The sequence below is a fragment of the Xenopus laevis genome, chromosome 2L (assembly GCF_017654675.1).
Source record: "Xenopus laevis strain J_2021 chromosome 2L, Xenopus_laevis_v10.1, whole genome shotgun sequence".
Classification (NCBI taxonomy): Eukaryota; Metazoa; Chordata; class Amphibia; order Anura; family Pipidae; genus Xenopus; species Xenopus laevis.
Window position 1 is genome coordinate 118,898,626 of NC_054373.1, and position 17,048 is coordinate 118,915,673.

General features: G+C 34.6%; 1 protein-coding gene across 3 annotated transcripts in view; it reads right to left on the minus strand.

The window, feature by feature from the left end:
• Window positions 1-17,048, minus strand: part of LOC108708435 (P protein) — a 155,470-nt gene that overhangs the window by 21,955 nt on the left and 116,467 nt on the right. For all 3 annotated transcript variants that reach the window (XM_018247127.2, XM_018247125.2, XM_018247126.2), the window contains exons 21-23: window positions 16,715-16,819; window positions 9,666-9,759; window positions 3,432-3,525 (exon numbers count right to left, since the gene is read on the minus strand). In XM_018247127.2, the coding sequence (XP_018102616.1) occupies window positions 3,432-3,525; window positions 9,666-9,759; window positions 16,715-16,819 (293 nt within the window). The remainder of the gene's footprint in view (window positions 1-3,431; window positions 3,526-9,665; window positions 9,760-16,714; window positions 16,820-17,048) is intronic.

The following is a 17,048-nucleotide window of genomic DNA, read 5'->3' on the forward strand; positions in this document are numbered from 1 at the left end:
AAAGCCTACAAAGGAAAGTCTGTTTTATTGATTGAAGTACATTAATGTAGTACAAAAAATTTGTCTGCATCTGGGCTCCTAAAAGTAGCAAAAAATTCAATGATCTTGCATTAATACTATTGTACTTATTATACTTATTATACATATTGTGGCACATGCAATATAAACTGTCATTGTAATCCACAAAGAGACAATGCAAAATCCACAACTAAAATCCACTGTAGTTAAGACTGACATAGACAAAGCCATTTTTAGCACTCCTACTCTATAGATAACCCACAAAATGCTGTTCTCAGTTCAGGGCTACATAGATACATAGTTAAGTTGTGTTGAAAAAAGACCAAAGTCCATTAAGTTCAACCCCTCCAAATGAATCCCAGCGCACATACCTAAACAAGCCCACTGAAACTATATATACCAATATCTATATTAATTCTAGATTTTAGTTATCACTATAGCCTTGGATATTATGCTTGTCCAAAAAATCATCCATGCCAATTTTTAGAGGTTTTAAGAAAATCAGTCACTATATCTTCACTCGGAAAGGACATTCCACAACCTCACTGTCCTCACCTACGTTGCTTCAAAGGAAAGTTATTTTCCTCTAGTCTAAAGGGTTGTAGGCTGTATGTCCCTTAAGAAAAAAAATAGAAAGCATACCTGTGTAGTATTTTTCCAAGGTTCCTATATTCTGTGTTTAAAAACTGTGTTTCAGTTAAACATTAGGAAAAAGAGAAGTATTCCCTTTAACATGGCAGAAAGCCTTCTCATGTGTTAGTTGTGTAAACGGTAGAGTAAGTGCATCTTAAAATGTATACAACCAATACCAACCATTCCTGAATGAGAATATTACTGAACTGTCCAAATAAATCTTGTGCACTGTTTCGATTCTGCATCTGCTATATTATTCATGTGTTTTTCTTCTCTTAAATGTCAACACTAAAAACAATACTGCAGGTCATATGCTGGGAAAGATCAAATGTAGACCATTGTCCAGCACTCATACCTACAGAAATCCAGTACTTAAGAAAAGAATGTCCTATAATGAAAAACAAAAAACAGGAAAGAACCAAGAAGGTTTGTGCCATTACGAATGCCAGGAACTTAATACTAGACAATAGTTATCTTGCAGAACAGATTTGCTAAATCCACGTGTGTTTGCAATGAACACAATGTTGTTTCTACATCTATTGTATAACCATTTTACCTGTATGTACAAGGTGGTCCTTTCTGCCCTTATATGCATTTGCATTGACTGTACAAATTTCAAAGTAATACTTTATTAGGAACTTGCTCTTCAATTAATACTGAATTTATTTAAAACCCTGAATAGGATTGATTGGGTGAGGTACAGTCATTCCATTTTAAAAATGATCCAGAAACCATTCTATGTCTATGGCACAAATGAATAATTTCTCTTCAATGCAACTTGAAATGCGCCAGGTGTTGGTTAAAATATTATAATAAAGCTTTTTTTAACTCAGCTAATGAAAGGTGGTTATAATCTTTAAATTATATAGGGCCAACATACTTATACAGGAGGCAGTTATATAGGGCAAACACACTAAGGGGCAAAATTATAGGGTCGAATATAAAATTAAAATTTTTAAATTAGAATTTTTTTGGTGAAAAAACTTGAATCACATACGATTCAAGTTTGCAGGTCGATCCTATTCATCCAAATTTTAAAAATTAAAATTTTTTAATACACTTCGATTGGTTCGTTTTTTTTTCCGAGTAAACGCCCATAAACTCTAAATTGACCCTTGATAAATATGCAATGTTTTGCAACAGGATCGTGAGTACCAACGATTCATTGTCCACAGTTACTAAGTCACAAGAAGTAAGGTACTGTATGTTTGATACAAAAAGCAGACTCAGTTTAAAATGTATTTTGATTAGATTAAATCAGAAAGGTCAGCCATAACACGTCAGATCCAGTGGTTATATTGCAGGTCCTCTATTAACAAGTTCATCTTTTAAAATGCATATGATGTGGTGCTTACCATATAGCATAGTGCACACAGCAGTCAGGCCCGGATTTGTGGCAAGGCCACATAGGCCCGGGCCTAGGGCGGCGCAATTTCAGGGCCGGCCCAGCCGCATCAGTAACTAGCACTGGAGACTCACATCAGTCTCCAGTGCTGTTCCCAAGTGTTAAGATGTGCGCATACGCGCGCGCACACTGAGGGGGAAGAGAACAGCACCTGGAAGGGGAGGGACATCGCTGGACAGGGGGAAGCAGAAGTGGAGGCGACAATGCTGGACAGGGGGAAGCGAAGGGGACGGCACAGTGCTGTTCCAGAGTGTTAAGCTATGCGCATACACAGAAAGCGGAAGGCCCTGGAAGGCAAGGGGACATCGCTGGAAAGGGGGGAAACCAGAAGTGGAGGTAACAGTGCTGGACAGGGGAAGCGAAGGGGAAGGCACCGGCAGGGGAGCGGGGGCGATGAGTAGAGCCGGCCTAGGGGCGGCAAGTTTGTAAAATCCGGGCCTGCCAGCAGTATACACACTTAATATTGATTCTAAGAAGCATGTCATCTGATGTCTGCACACGGAAAGATTAGTTCATTTGACCTTAAACAACTAGATCTAGGTCAAATTTTGATGGTTCAAATAAAAACACAGATCTGGCACATATAATTGAAGGGACCATCTCAGTTAACTCAGTTCAATAAGTCCCAACATTGGGGCATATTTACTAAAGAGCGAAGTGGCCAAAGCTAGCAACTTTTTGCCACCCACAGGGACATCATCAATTTACAACAAGCGCAGACGCCAATTCGCTACCGAACTGGACCATCACTAGTGGTCATTTGCACTCTATATGAGACTTTTCACTCTGGCGAACGGATGTTACTAAATTCACTAAAATGCGTATTTTACTGAACGTTACCTCTTTCTCAAGAGTTGCGTTCGCCACCTAAGACCAGATGAAGCAGTCGCTATAAAGCAGTCACTTACATCAAATCCTGTTAGCCGAAAATGCATCAAAGTTCAAAAAAACACTGGCAACTTTTCCTTTTTTGAAGTGGAATTGCCTGCTAAAGTTTTTTTTTTTGGCTGACAATCTTTTTTGGGTAACCGTTTTTCCCCAGACATTTCATAACATGTGGAACATTCATTTTACAGTGGGCTCATGTGTAGGGCATTATATAAACTCTCGTCTTTATTAAGGTTCCCTGGACATGTATAAGCAAAAGTGGTAACTTCAAGCACTTGCACTAACATTTATAATAAAGACCTCCATACAACTTAAAATTACCCACTGTATGCAAATTGACCTAAGCGCAAGATCAATAGCGAATTTTGGCTCCCTGCACTTCCAACAAGAATGTGAGTGTGTGTGTTGGCAGGTAACAAATGTTGACAAATAATAAAATGAATGTAGCACCCTAATAATAATATATTCTAATTCAGTCACACTTTACCTAAAAAATTCCATGAAGGAAAATCCATATCCATGTTGTTCTGCTATTCCGGCACATACAACATTGGCTGAGGCTCCAATTAATGTTCCATTTCCTGCAGGAAAAACAGAAAATAAAATGGAATCATTTGACTTAAATATAGATCCCCACTTCAATACTTAAAATACTTAAATATAGATCCCCTCTCCTGACTCACACTGACAACAAATGTTTACACTTGTACACCTAACAAGTCACAGAGACCCCCATGTCCTAAAAAAATCCCAACAAATTAAACACCCATAAATAAAAACATTCAGCTGCTTCCAATAGCATTTATAAATAACTTTAAAATCTTTGTTGCAGTGCCACCTTGTATTTTGTTATGCAAGATCTCTCTACTATATTGTGGATAATAATGATGATGTCTGTCGAGTGGGGGCTTTTGCCACAACAGGTAATGTTTTTTTGTTTCCACCAAACAGAACAAATGATGAAATTCTATTATTGATTAACAAAAAATTGCAGCTGGCAAAACTATGCCGGGCAATAAAGGGGCAAAACTGCATGAGTTAAGTTGCTAATAACAACCAATCAGCACTTTGCTTTGAAAGCAAATATCTTTGTCATTGCTCTTGGTAACCACGCTAGTAAAAAGTTTTTATGTACTTTTAATGGATTTTAAGTATTTAAGTATGTATAATCTTAATATGTAATTTAAGTATTTATAAACTAGATGCAAGTTTTGCTTTTTTCCTTATTAAACAAATTGTAATATACAGTAAATAGTATGTGTTTTCTTACTGATTATTTAAACACATTTTACTTTAGTTAGCATTACAGAATTCACTTTTTTTTATTCTACTTTCTATTAAACTATTTACAGCCAGTAATAGTTTCATGTTTTACTATTTTTCTGTTTGAATGCACACCTAATGAATTAATGCAACCTATTTTATTTTCTAACCAATTGAATGTACTTAAATTATCCTTAGGCATTCGGATGTAATTGGAAAACTATGACACAGATAATACACAGCCTGCAGCTGCCCACTGTATATTAACATTAGAAAATGCAGTGCCCTGATATTTATTGTCAAACCAAAAAGCATTTCTCTCATTTTAAATAAGAAATTATAGAAATTAATTTCATCTGCATGTAGATAATGCTTAGCATGGAAAGCAAAAATAAACCCATTAATAATTCAATTGGCATTTTAGAATTTGAAGCATTTTCTTGGAAAATGTAGGGGTCAGAACAAATCCAGTGTTTAGTGGTTTAATTTTACTGAATTAAATGTGAAAATTTCCGCACCTCTCTCGCCTTTCCTATGACAATTCCTGCTAGATGGTGCAAAACTCTCTAGACGGTCGGCACACGTCAATCATAGTAATTACAGCTGAATGGAAGAGAGCAGCACAACACCATTTTGTTGCAGGTGGGGGGCTTCCCCATTTATTTTTCACCACCAATTTTAATTTTACTGAATTAAAGACATTTTATTTCAAAGATTTTGTATACTTTGAAAAGATTTCCATGGTAAACTTTCAAGTAAGTTTACAGCATTTTTTTTTATTTCATTGGAATACAGATGCCTATGATTTAAGGTCAAGCAACAAAAATGGTACAATGGTAGTTCACTCCAAATTTTACAGACTGTTAAAAACTAATACAGACATGTGACTATAGTCTTAAAACAGTCAATAACATACGTGCCATCAAAAGACATGAAATAGTTATGACACTGGTTTAAAACATGTTTTTAATTTTTATTTTTTCTGTGTATGTGTGTGTGTATATATATATATATATATATATATATATATATATATATATATATATATATATATATATATATATATATATATATATATATATATATATATATAGCTTGAAAACAATGTGTAGGTTTATTGGACCAACGTTTCAGTTCCTCAAAGGAACATTCGTCAGGCTGGCACCCAGGCTTTGTTTTTTGTATAATGGTGTGTGTTCCATATGCTTTTGTTTAAAAAAAAAAAATATATATATATATATATATAGACAAATACAAGAGGTTCTCTGCACTCAACCCATTATCAAAATATTTAAGACAGAGACATTTTGTCTTTGACTTTCCCTTGTTTTTTATAGTATATATATATATATATATATATATATAAATGGCGACTACTGAGGTCATCAGTTATAAACGGTCAGTAGTGATGTTATTTTTGTCACATAATTCACAAACTTGTGTATTAAAACGTGTGTATTATAATAAAGTACCCTTGTGAACCCCCATGAAAATATGGGGTTATTAGAAGTAACCTTGGCGTTCCATGACCTTAAGCCTCGTGCTTTAATATTTTCATGAAACTTCTCGGTGACTTATAATATCCTTATATTTTTTTTACAATAAGGGGTACTTTATTCACTATATTATATATAGACATGTATACACACATTAATATATATTTATCTATATTTAAATATATACATATTTATATGCTCACTCACATACATTATACATAATCCTGACCTTTTTTTCACCAACTGCTGCTCCAAACAAAGTTAAAAATTTTCATCATATATCATACTACTGAAAACTGTCAAGAATAAATTCCTATCTAGGAGAGTTTATTTAAAAAGAATAGAAGCTTCTCTTCTCACAATTTTTCATTGCATTATATTGAGGCTCACTGATAAAATAATTGAGAAGTGTATTGAAATCTGTTTGGAATAGTGATGTGAATGCAGGCTAGTAACATGTTACCATTCTATTTTTGAGAGTAATGTAATCTTGATGGAATTTTGCTGTAAACAGAAATAAGGCAATAAAAAAAACTTTAATCCAATTTGGGACAGACTATCAGTGCTAAAATGGAATTCACCTGTATTGAGAATTTGGGGAAAATGCTCTGTAGTTGGCTTTATGCTCAAATTCTATACATTGGTTTAGACAGCTGGACTAAAGTTGTAGGTCAGTAAAGGCAGTTTTATGTCTGTATCTAAGAGTTTATAACCTAACAGTTATTTGTTTCAAAGCATCAAATACACATTGGATATGTTAGTATGTAGAAAGACAAACAAATTAGAAAGGAGCCAGGCAAAATAACTTCGAGAAATCAACCCTAAATTTAAAAAACCCCAACCCCCCTCCCTCCATCCGTGTTACCCTTGGCAAATGCCCCTAATATTTTACTTACCCCTCGGTGCAGATGCAAGCATTGGAGTTAACGGGTGCCATCTTCTTCTCTTCGGAAATCTTTGGAACGAGACCGCCATGTCAGTGCATGTGCAGTTGGAGCAATTTTCTGTTTCGCTGCAACTGTGCATGTGCCGAAACGCACAAAAATTGCTGAAGCACTGGTCTCATTACAAAGACTACCAAAGCAGCTGAAGATGTCGCCTGTGAACTCCGATGCCTCCATCTGCACCGAGAGGTAAGTAAAACGTTAGGGGAATTTGCCCGGGGTAACACCTGGGCTGGGGGAGGAGAGAGGGGGTCTATTTAGGGTAGGGTTTTTTTAGGTTTAGGGTTGAATTTTCCTTTAATGACAGATGACAACTTTTATTTGCATACAGCAATTCAAATAAATTCTTTTTTGTGTTCCACCTCTGGCTGCATTCTAACCTTTGGGGGACAGTGTACACAGAGTGCCTTGACTGAGAACAGTAGGTCATGAAACTACATTAAGTAGTTTCATGACCTACTGTGTGTTCTCCAGTGAAATTGTTAATCTTGGTCATTAATATAGTACAGGTAGGGGATATGTTATTGAGAATGCATGGGACCTGGGGTTTTCCAAATAAGGGATGTTGCTGTAATTTGGATCACCATAACTTAGGTCTTATAAAAACCATTTAAACATGTAATAAGTAGCCTTCCTGTAACTCTGAGCTTTCTGAATAATGTGTTTCCGAATAAGGGATCTCATACCTGTACAATGTTTACGATTTGTTAAATGACTGTACAGTACTAGTTTTCTCTACTGTTATTTTTTCTGCTTATTTTAATCACTGAAGTTGATTTTCTAACATTGGTACTAAATTGCCCTATTGCAACCAATAAGCCATTTGCTTTTATTCTCTGACTTGCAGTACCTTCTCAAATCTTATTGGTGATTGGTTGCTTTGGATGGCAGCACAGGTGTAATTTAGAACTTCTTACGCCGAGTTGTTGGTGCATATGGCAGTAGAGCAGACTGAGAATTTAGGAAGTGGATCTAATCTCTTCTAACCGGTGTTCTACAATTTAGCTGGTTTATAGGTTTTACTTCGGACAATGCTCTCACTACCTGTAGATTGATATATTTGCCTTTAAGACTAGCAGTTAATATTACGGCCTTGTTCTAAAGATTGTTTTTATATGTAATATAGTTATGTTATACATTAAGTGTACACATTGTCATGCAAATAATAATATTTATTATCCTGATATGTCAAAGCATGGCAAACATAACTTTCACATTCTTGCTCAAGCTTTAAGAGTATCAACAAGCCTTTCTTCTGTTAACTGCTTGTACTAAACCAAGGTTTTTTTATTATTGCTGCAAACACAATAGATTTCTTTTTATGCTATATGTATACAAAGTACCATAACTACAAAAACATTCAATTTTTTAATAAATATATTTAAAATCTGAACAATAAAAAACTAATGCAACATACTTCATACCTTAGCTATACATAGCTTTATTTATATTTGAAATTGTCATTTGAACACCTGACCAGGGAATTTGGATTTTTAATGTGTTTATATTTATTCTGTCATGTAAGTTTTATAACTGCATAAAATATTTTATAATTATGCAAAGTATTTTGGGAAAAATGGCATATGTACATTATGGGGCAGATTTATAAGGGTCAAATTAACAATTTGAATTTTCACATTTTTTATGGTCAAAACTAGGGAGTTATACAAACTCTATTTGAGTTTTTTTCAAAAGTTTGAATTTGATTTTCGAGATTTATCATACTCTGGCGCTTTAACAATACAAATTTGACTATTTGCCACCTAAAACCTGCCGAATTGCTGTTTAAGTCAATGGGAGAGGTCCAGGGATCAATTTGAAGATGTTTGCACCCTTCCTAACATTCGAGTTTTTTTCTGAGAAAAAAACTCTAAATGAGTTTGGTCAAATTCGATTCTAATTCAATTTGTTTTCGGGTCAGTTTTAATTCGTCCGAGTTTGAAAAATTTGGTTTTAATAATACATTTAGACTAGTCAAATTTCGAATTTATGGGAGTTTAAAAAACCCACATGAATTCGAAATTTGGCCCTTGATTAATGTGCCACTATAAGTTTTTGTATCGGAGTCTCTTCTTTTTTCAAGTAAACATTTCTCCCTTTTAAGGAAAATTAAATATTTAAACATTTTCATATATTTTGAGAATTTTAAAGAGCTGGAACACCTATGTTCTGATTTACCAGTAAGAATAAGCAAAACTGCTTTTGAAAGCAGATTTTGAATTCTAATAAAAATACAGGTGAGCAGCATCTTATTGTTCAAAATAAAGATGAATAAGACATACTCCTGATAGTGCTGTAAATACAATACTTATTGGTTACTTTATTATTATGACTTGAGTGTTGTATTGTGCCATCTAAAACATGCAGCATTAATGCATATTCATGCACCAATATATACCGTAAATCTGTATGTCTTTTTTCCTATAAGCTCTCGCATACTTGCCATAAACAGAATTCACCTACAGAATTTCACCAAAAAGATTCACCTACTTGAATCATTACTATAGAAATTAGAATAGTGTTACAGGTCTCTGTATGTTCGCCACAACCACTTTAAATACACAAAATCTACAGGCCTAATTGCATACTTCGTGGTTGCATATAAACATTCTAAATTAATGTATTAGCTGCAAAGGATGTGACTTGGGACCCATTCCAGTATAAACTTGGCCGGGAACATTTCCAGTAATACAATATAGAAATGAGAATAAGCATATTAGATAAGATTAATGAAAAAGTATAAAGAGCAAGGGAAAGGAAAGGGAGCATTACATTTTGAAAATTGATGTAAATTTATATATTTTACACATAAACACAAAATAATTTTAATTAAATATCTACTTTCTTAGTGCAAAAATAAGTATGCTCCTGCTTTTTAGATTGATTCCTATGTTGGCTTGAAATCACAATGTTTTGTATTTTAAATATACATTTGTAAGCATCACTTTAGTTTAATGCTTACATTTTACCATATGAATTGGCTCGTAAATGAAAAAAAAAAAAAAATTATTCTCTTACCTCCTAAACAAGCTCCAATAGCTAATGCAAAAATAAGTGGCTTCACTGGTAAATTCACATCAGCATCTTGGCTCAGATTTATAAGAACTGGAATCTATGAAGAAAAATGTTTTTGTAAACCTTTACAATCACTAGAATGCAAAAACAGATACTATATGTGACAGATATTTGAGGCAGCACAACAGCAAAGTTGCTTTGCAGTCTTATCAATGCCATCTTAATAAAAAAATATGTATGTGGAAGAAATTCTCTTGGTGAACTGAATAAAGGCAAATTCAACAGAAGAATAATGTATCAAATAAACATATACAAGAAAGATATTCAGTCTCACTAGTGGTTTGACATCTTAACTACATATTGAAGCAGGCTATAATGCCAAAATGGCAGCATCTATCGACCGACACAAGCACTGTACTAGCGAGTGAACATCGTGTCAATTTCAATGACATCTTCTACCATGCTTTTGCACAAGTCAGCTGAATATATTTATTGGCAATAACTTTTGTTGTTTCAGCAGGATAGAACTAACTGGATGAACTAAAATTCCATAAACTATCACATGATTAAGATTGCATTAGGCAAAGTTTTAGCAGAAGTCAGTAGAAAGCATGTGTTGAGGAGTATCTTATGAAAGCCAGTGCTTGAATGAAACCACTGAAAATAAATGATTTGCTATTCATTTCAAATTCCAAATGTCACAATATAAAGAACTTAAATAAAAAGTAAGCTTTAGTTGTTTTATACCCTTAAGCATGCATCTAAGCATCTAATTTTAGATACACATTTTTTATTACAATTTATACAAAAGGGACTATTGAGCATTGAAGAGCAAGTAATGAGATAGACTTTTAAAAAAATATAATGAGCTATATATGGCAATTTATACAAGCCCAAGTAACCTTCATTGATATTTACATAAACTGAAGTAAATTGGATTTTTTCAATGGACAAGCACATTTTTCAGCGTTTACAATTTTATTTTTGCTAGTAAAAAAAAGTGTGATATTTTAGTCCTGTTGGCTAGTAGAAAGAGAAAACAACTGGGCTCCTTTAGCAAATAAGAATAAAAATAACTATTTAGCAAAAACTACTAAAAAAATTTGGATACAGTCAGGTTTTCATGATTTTGATAATGGTCAATGAAGTTTGGACTTTTTCCATGTACAAAGCTATGTTTTTCCAATGGATGCTATATATTTAAGGCCAATGTATTGAAACAACAGTGTCCACAAATCAAAAACAGGTATTCAATTCAAGAAGATGGAGGTTTTTGTTGGTAAAAGAACAGCTGGAAGGGTTGTTTCATACACAGAAATCAATCTGATTGTCCAATAATGATCAGCGCCCTAAGGCTGGTGAAGAAAGACAAGAATAAAAAAGGGAAATAAAAAATATATAGTATAGTATTGATGTTTAAACTCAATCACCACTTGTGCTAATTAAAGTGAAATGTGTCACCAGACTCTCCCAGTGTCTTTCAGAGATCAGTCTTGCATGCTGTAAAATTCCTTCTCATGGCAATCTAATAACGAAGTTAAGAGGAGAGAGCTGCATCGCTCATAGTTTAAAACTTTTTATTTACTAAAAAACATAAAAGTTATCAATTCACAGTTAGACACTGGACAGTAAATTGTCCCTCTTGCGGAGATTGGGAGGCCGGCAAATCTCTCACTAGTGTTCCTGGTCCAGATGTTCCCGGAAGTGAAATTATTTTCCTTTTTTTGCCAGCCTTAGGGTGCTGATCATTATTGGATAATCTGTCTTTGATACAATGCAGAGATTGTATAAAGATTGGCAGAAGGAAGAGGACTGAAAGTTTTGCGCTATCCCTATTGCGAACTGCAAATTGTTTGTAAAGCCACAAAGATTAAGCTGTCTGGCTTATTTGACAGTCTATTAACCCCCAATTCACAAAAAAAAACAGCTTGATGTGGGTCTTTTGGGAAATATTATAATGATCCTGACGGGGGTAATGAATATTTAAAATATGAAGAGGGAACGTCAGGGAACTGCAAATGCACTGGAAACTTTAGGTACCTTTTCTATGTATATGATGCAAGTCTACCGCTCTGTGTATGGCAACTGATAAGTATAAAGTATAGGTCAGTGTTTTTATACATCCTGGCAAATGTGTTTAGACACAAGATGAAAGGCTGATCACAGGATAGAAATATAAATGACAGCTTTTTAAAGGAATTGTTCAGTGTAAAAATGAAAACAGGGTAAATAGATAGGCTGTGCAAAATAAAACATGTTTGTAATATAGTTAGTTAGGCAAAAATGCAATGTATAAAGGCTGGAGTGAATGGATGTCTAACATAATAGCCAGAACACTGCTTCCTGCTTTAAGCTCTCTTGGTTTGCACTGACTGGTTACCAGGCAGTAACCAATCAGAGACTTGAAAACTCACTGAACAGATTTGTACCATGTGGCCCCCCCCCCTTCAAGTCGTTGACTAGCTCAGAGTTATAGAGCTGAAAAGCAGGAAGTAGGGTTCTGGCTATTATATTAGACATCCAGTCACTCCAGCCTTTATACATTACATTTTTGCCTAACTATATTAGAAACATTTTTTATTTTGCACAGCCTATTTACCCAGTTTTTATTTTCACACTGAACCGTTCCATTAAGCATGTCTTTTAAACACAATGCATGTTTAAGAAAATCACTCCTGCTAGTTATTAGCTATGGACATCTTGAAATAAGGTGTGTTTGGGTGTAGAGGGGGCTGTGAATGTTTACCTTCCCCTCTGGTAACGAGCAGTAATAGCAATGGGTTCCATGATCATATTTCCCCATACTCCCATGAGTAGAGATGCTTTCATTGTTTGATCTACCCTGTCAGTGGTTTAACTTGCCTGCATGCTCAAACTTGGATATACGTAATAGTATTGGCAATACTTTTGGTATACTAAAAATGATAGCATTAAGATCTTTTTTGTTTTTGTTGAAACCAATGTTGTTGTATGCAGTCATATATTGTATAATTAAATGTTGCATGATACACGAACAGATGATAAATAGAATAAATAGGTTACCATATTAAAGCATACCTCATATCAGAAAAAAATGTATATATAAATGTCAATTAGTGTGTTTTCTTTAGAAGTAATTTCTCATTTAGATGAGTAATAATGCAGATGCGTGATCTGTAAGAGCCATAATTATAATAATCCAATTAACGGTAATTAGTAGTATTTGTTTATTATTCTGTATACTGCAGGTATACTTGTGTTTCCATACATATGAGCAAAACTGGATGTTCTCTGGCATCCTCATTAAAAATCATTTTCATTATTTTCACTTGGTGAGGTGGCAATAAAAAGCAGTATGTGGTAGTGGAAAAAATGTCTTATTAGCCATCAGCAGAGCACCCAATAAGAAATGCTAGTCATTTTAAGTATCAGAAAACAGAAAGAATGGGATGATAGCCAATTAGTCCTACTCTGCAAATAAACAGAGTTTTGGACAGCTGGCATCAAGGAGATGTACTCCAAATGAGAACAGTTTACAAGGAAACGATCACAGTAATATTAATTTGAACACTATGAAAGGTAAACAAGACTTCCTCATATTGCAGTTTTTATGAACTGACTGGAATACCTTGAAAATTAAAGGGGCGCTATCGCAAAAAGTAACATTTAAAACAAGCTTTAGCATACTGAAATATTAAGTTTTCTAAATATAATTAAAAATTCTGTACTGTTTCTGAAATAATCAAGTTCATCTTTACTATTCCTCTCTCGGCATCTGTTTCTCTTCATTCTATCTTCATGCAGGAGTTGGGTGTCAGATATTCATTTACAGTTAGATCCAATACATCTTATAGGGGGGCTCCTTTTGCCTAGAAGATTTATTAGAGCTTACTCTATTAAAATCACCAGAATTCTGTCTCTTTACATGCAGGATTTTTGCAAAAGGCAGTTATTTAGTTAGATTTTGTTTGTACTGGAATCAGTTATTTGAGCGAGCTCTAATACATCTGCTAGGAAAGGAAGTTCCCCTATAAGATATATTAGATTTAACGGTCAATGAATATCTGACACCCAACTCCTGCATGAAGACAGAATGAAGAGAAACAGATGCTGAGAGAGGAATAGTGAAGATAAACTTGATTATTTCAGAAACAATGGAGAGTATTTGATTGTATTTTTCATTTTCACGATAGTTCCCCTTTAAGCCCTATTGTTTGCACTACGCAAAAGCTTGCAGTTTACCTGAGTGAAGCTCTTACATTTATAGCAATAAACTTCACCTTCACCTTAAAAGATAAGCTATGGTATAAGTAACATTACAGCAATATTATCAAATAATCAACTGGCATGGAAAAGAGTAGTTATCTGCCTCCATAGATATTGGCTTTATTAAAGTTGGTAGAAAATTGTTTATCTAAGATCCCTGGGTTTATCTTAAGGTTTCTGAGGCACGGATCTCTTTTTGATGTTCTGAACAGATGCACTTGCATCACAGGGCTTGGCTTTAAATAATGGGATGCTTTGTCTGTACATAACGATACGAATGATGGTTTTTTTGTGGTCATAAATTCATTGTTGCCAAAATTGACCCCTCCGGCAACAATTCTATCTCTGCAAGTGTGTCTAGTAGATCTGCGGTATCCTGTAGCTGGTAATATTGTTACCACCGATTAAATAAGAACTTTCATAGCTCATACAGAGTATCATTGTTATATACTTGAGCCTTTAAGCTGATGGCATATACCCATCTGTTCATGTCTTAGTTTAAGCTACCCAATTAGTCTGAAGTGTATTAAATACACTCTTATATGGCATGTGGACAGTGATTTCTAGAAAAGTCAATTCATTTACTATTCAAAAAAAAAAAAGGACTTATTCTTGAAATAATAGAAACAGATGTTCAAGATATTGAAGGATTTTTAAGAAATCTGGTTCAGATTTTATTTTGCATAAAAAAATCATAATCATTAATAGTGGTTGGTTAATGACAGGCAGTTCTTGTTAAACAAACATGTTTACATTCGATCATGATGTGAATAGGGATTTGGATAATGGTGCTGCAGAGTACATGGCTTAAATGACATGTAACCCCCCCCCCACAAAAATGTATTCAGTGAACAGCCTCTTTGAAATCTTTAGATACCTGCCACTCTGGTTGTTAAAATGTTAACAGTAAGGCTGCATCATCCCCTTAATCACCTAGACATCCTTCTACTCCTTTAATGCACTCTGCCCCCTCCCTCAGAAATTTACTTTGGCTGTTGGCTCATGAGCATGCTCAGTTCTTCTCAGCTCAAGTTACTAAACACACCCACCAGTCTAACAGCCAATGAAGATCTAGCATTACTGGTTCCCATAGAAACTTGAGCTGTCAGATCCTATCTGCTCAACCCCAGCAGAACGGTTTATCAAAGTATGTTGTGCCTGTGTAAACCTGCATTCTGCATTGCATGAACTTTACAACATACAGTACATGTCCAGTTTGCAGATGCCAATGTTACTGATGATGTGTCAGAGGGAAAATGGCCGCCGGGTGAAAGTCGCGATTTGTTTTAGGAAAATGTGATAGTGCTAGAAAATGGAGGGCATATATACAGTACAAATTATGTGGCATGGGTGGGGAAGATATACCCAACTTATATACATGGTAAGAAAATGTAGGCTTTACATGTCCTTTAATTAGACTTTGAAAAGATTTTTTTAATATATTTGAATTAATTTGCTAACAAGCGGTCATTTTCCCACTTGCAGTAAGCCACAGTAACCATGACTAGCTTTATTCAGCCAAGTGTAGGAAATGTTAAAAAGCTAAACTTAAAATAGGTTGTCGTGCACCACTATTGTGTCAAATTTCCCTGCTGTCAGTAAGTAAAACCACAGTGTCAGGAAGCACTGGGACACTAATTGCGAAAATAAAAATGTAATATAAGCCTCATCTTGCTAAAATAAGACACGTTCTAAATAGAATAAATTTAAAATTCTATATTGTTTATGATATAATCAAGTTGTTCTTCAGAATCAGAATCTCACTCTCGGCAACTTGTCCCTCTCAATGCTGTCTTCATGCTGGGTCTTATTTTGATTGACAGGTAGGTCTTCTATGTCTTTTAGGGGGTTCTCTTTCCTATTAGATTTTTAGAGTTTAACTCAAATAACCAACTCCAGCAGTGTCGGACTGGGATACCAAGGGCCCACCAGAGAACCTGATATGAAGGGCCCACCAATCACTGGTGACCCTTTACATTTTGTTCTTGCTGAGTAGGCCTATGACGGAGAAGTTAATTGTCAAAATTTGACTGCTTAATATAGCCTAGTACAGTTTTGAAAGCAAATTTGCCTTCTTAGCCTATGCTAAGCATTTGATATAGATATATCAAAGCAACCAGTTTGGCAGCTTAAACAACGATAGGTCCAGGACAAGTGCTATGTGGACAGCTGGGGTTTGTTAGCTTTTGTCCCCTTTGCTACTACAAGTTGTGTGAGAATACAGTGGATACACATTTACAGCGAGTGTTGCTCTCACAGTCTCGTAGACAGGTAGAGAGCAAAAAACAGGCCAAACCTCACTATCCCTGTTGTTTACAACCCAGGAATAAAAAGGGATGAGGCATTGTTGCCACACTGCAAACAAAAGAAATGTAGTGGCTAGATATAAACATACAAATGTAAACAAAAAATTATTCACTCTGCCACATTAATGGTCCACCAGCAAGGCTAAAATTTTGACACAATAATACTAGATTATCCAATTAAGATCTGTTTATGTACCTGTGATGGAAATTGGCTTAAAACCAATCCAAGACAATATATTTGGATAGAACAATTAATGTGCACTTGCTTTATATTACATGCACATACACAATTACAAACACCCACACAAGTGACCCAGCATTCTTTGCTTTAACCATGAAGGCATAATTGTATATGCTTTTTTTTGCTTTATACAAATAAATCTACAGATTTGATTTAGCAAGTTCTATTGTTTCTTTAGATTTTCATTTTCATGCACTGGTTTCTAGGCAACACAATCAGCTTTTCATTTTCTTCCGTAAATGTTATACCCAGAGACTTACCATTGTAGCTGTGAATGGGATGTTGTCAATTAGAGACGATGCTAAAGCGGAAACCCATACTACTAATATAATAGCAACTGCAAGACGTTCATCTTCTGGAACTGCCTGTTTTATAAAAAAGATGAAAAAAAAAAGGTTTCATAAAATTTAGCTCATTCAAGGAACAAGTCATTGTTTTTAAAATAATAATGTCAGAGTTTTCAAATTGCCAATATTATTGTCGAGGCAACATTGTGAACAAAATACACTTAAAATATTTCCTTTATTGTATCCCTCTGATATGCAGAAACACATAAGCACTGATTTTTTAAAAAACGTTAAAAGAAAAAAAAAA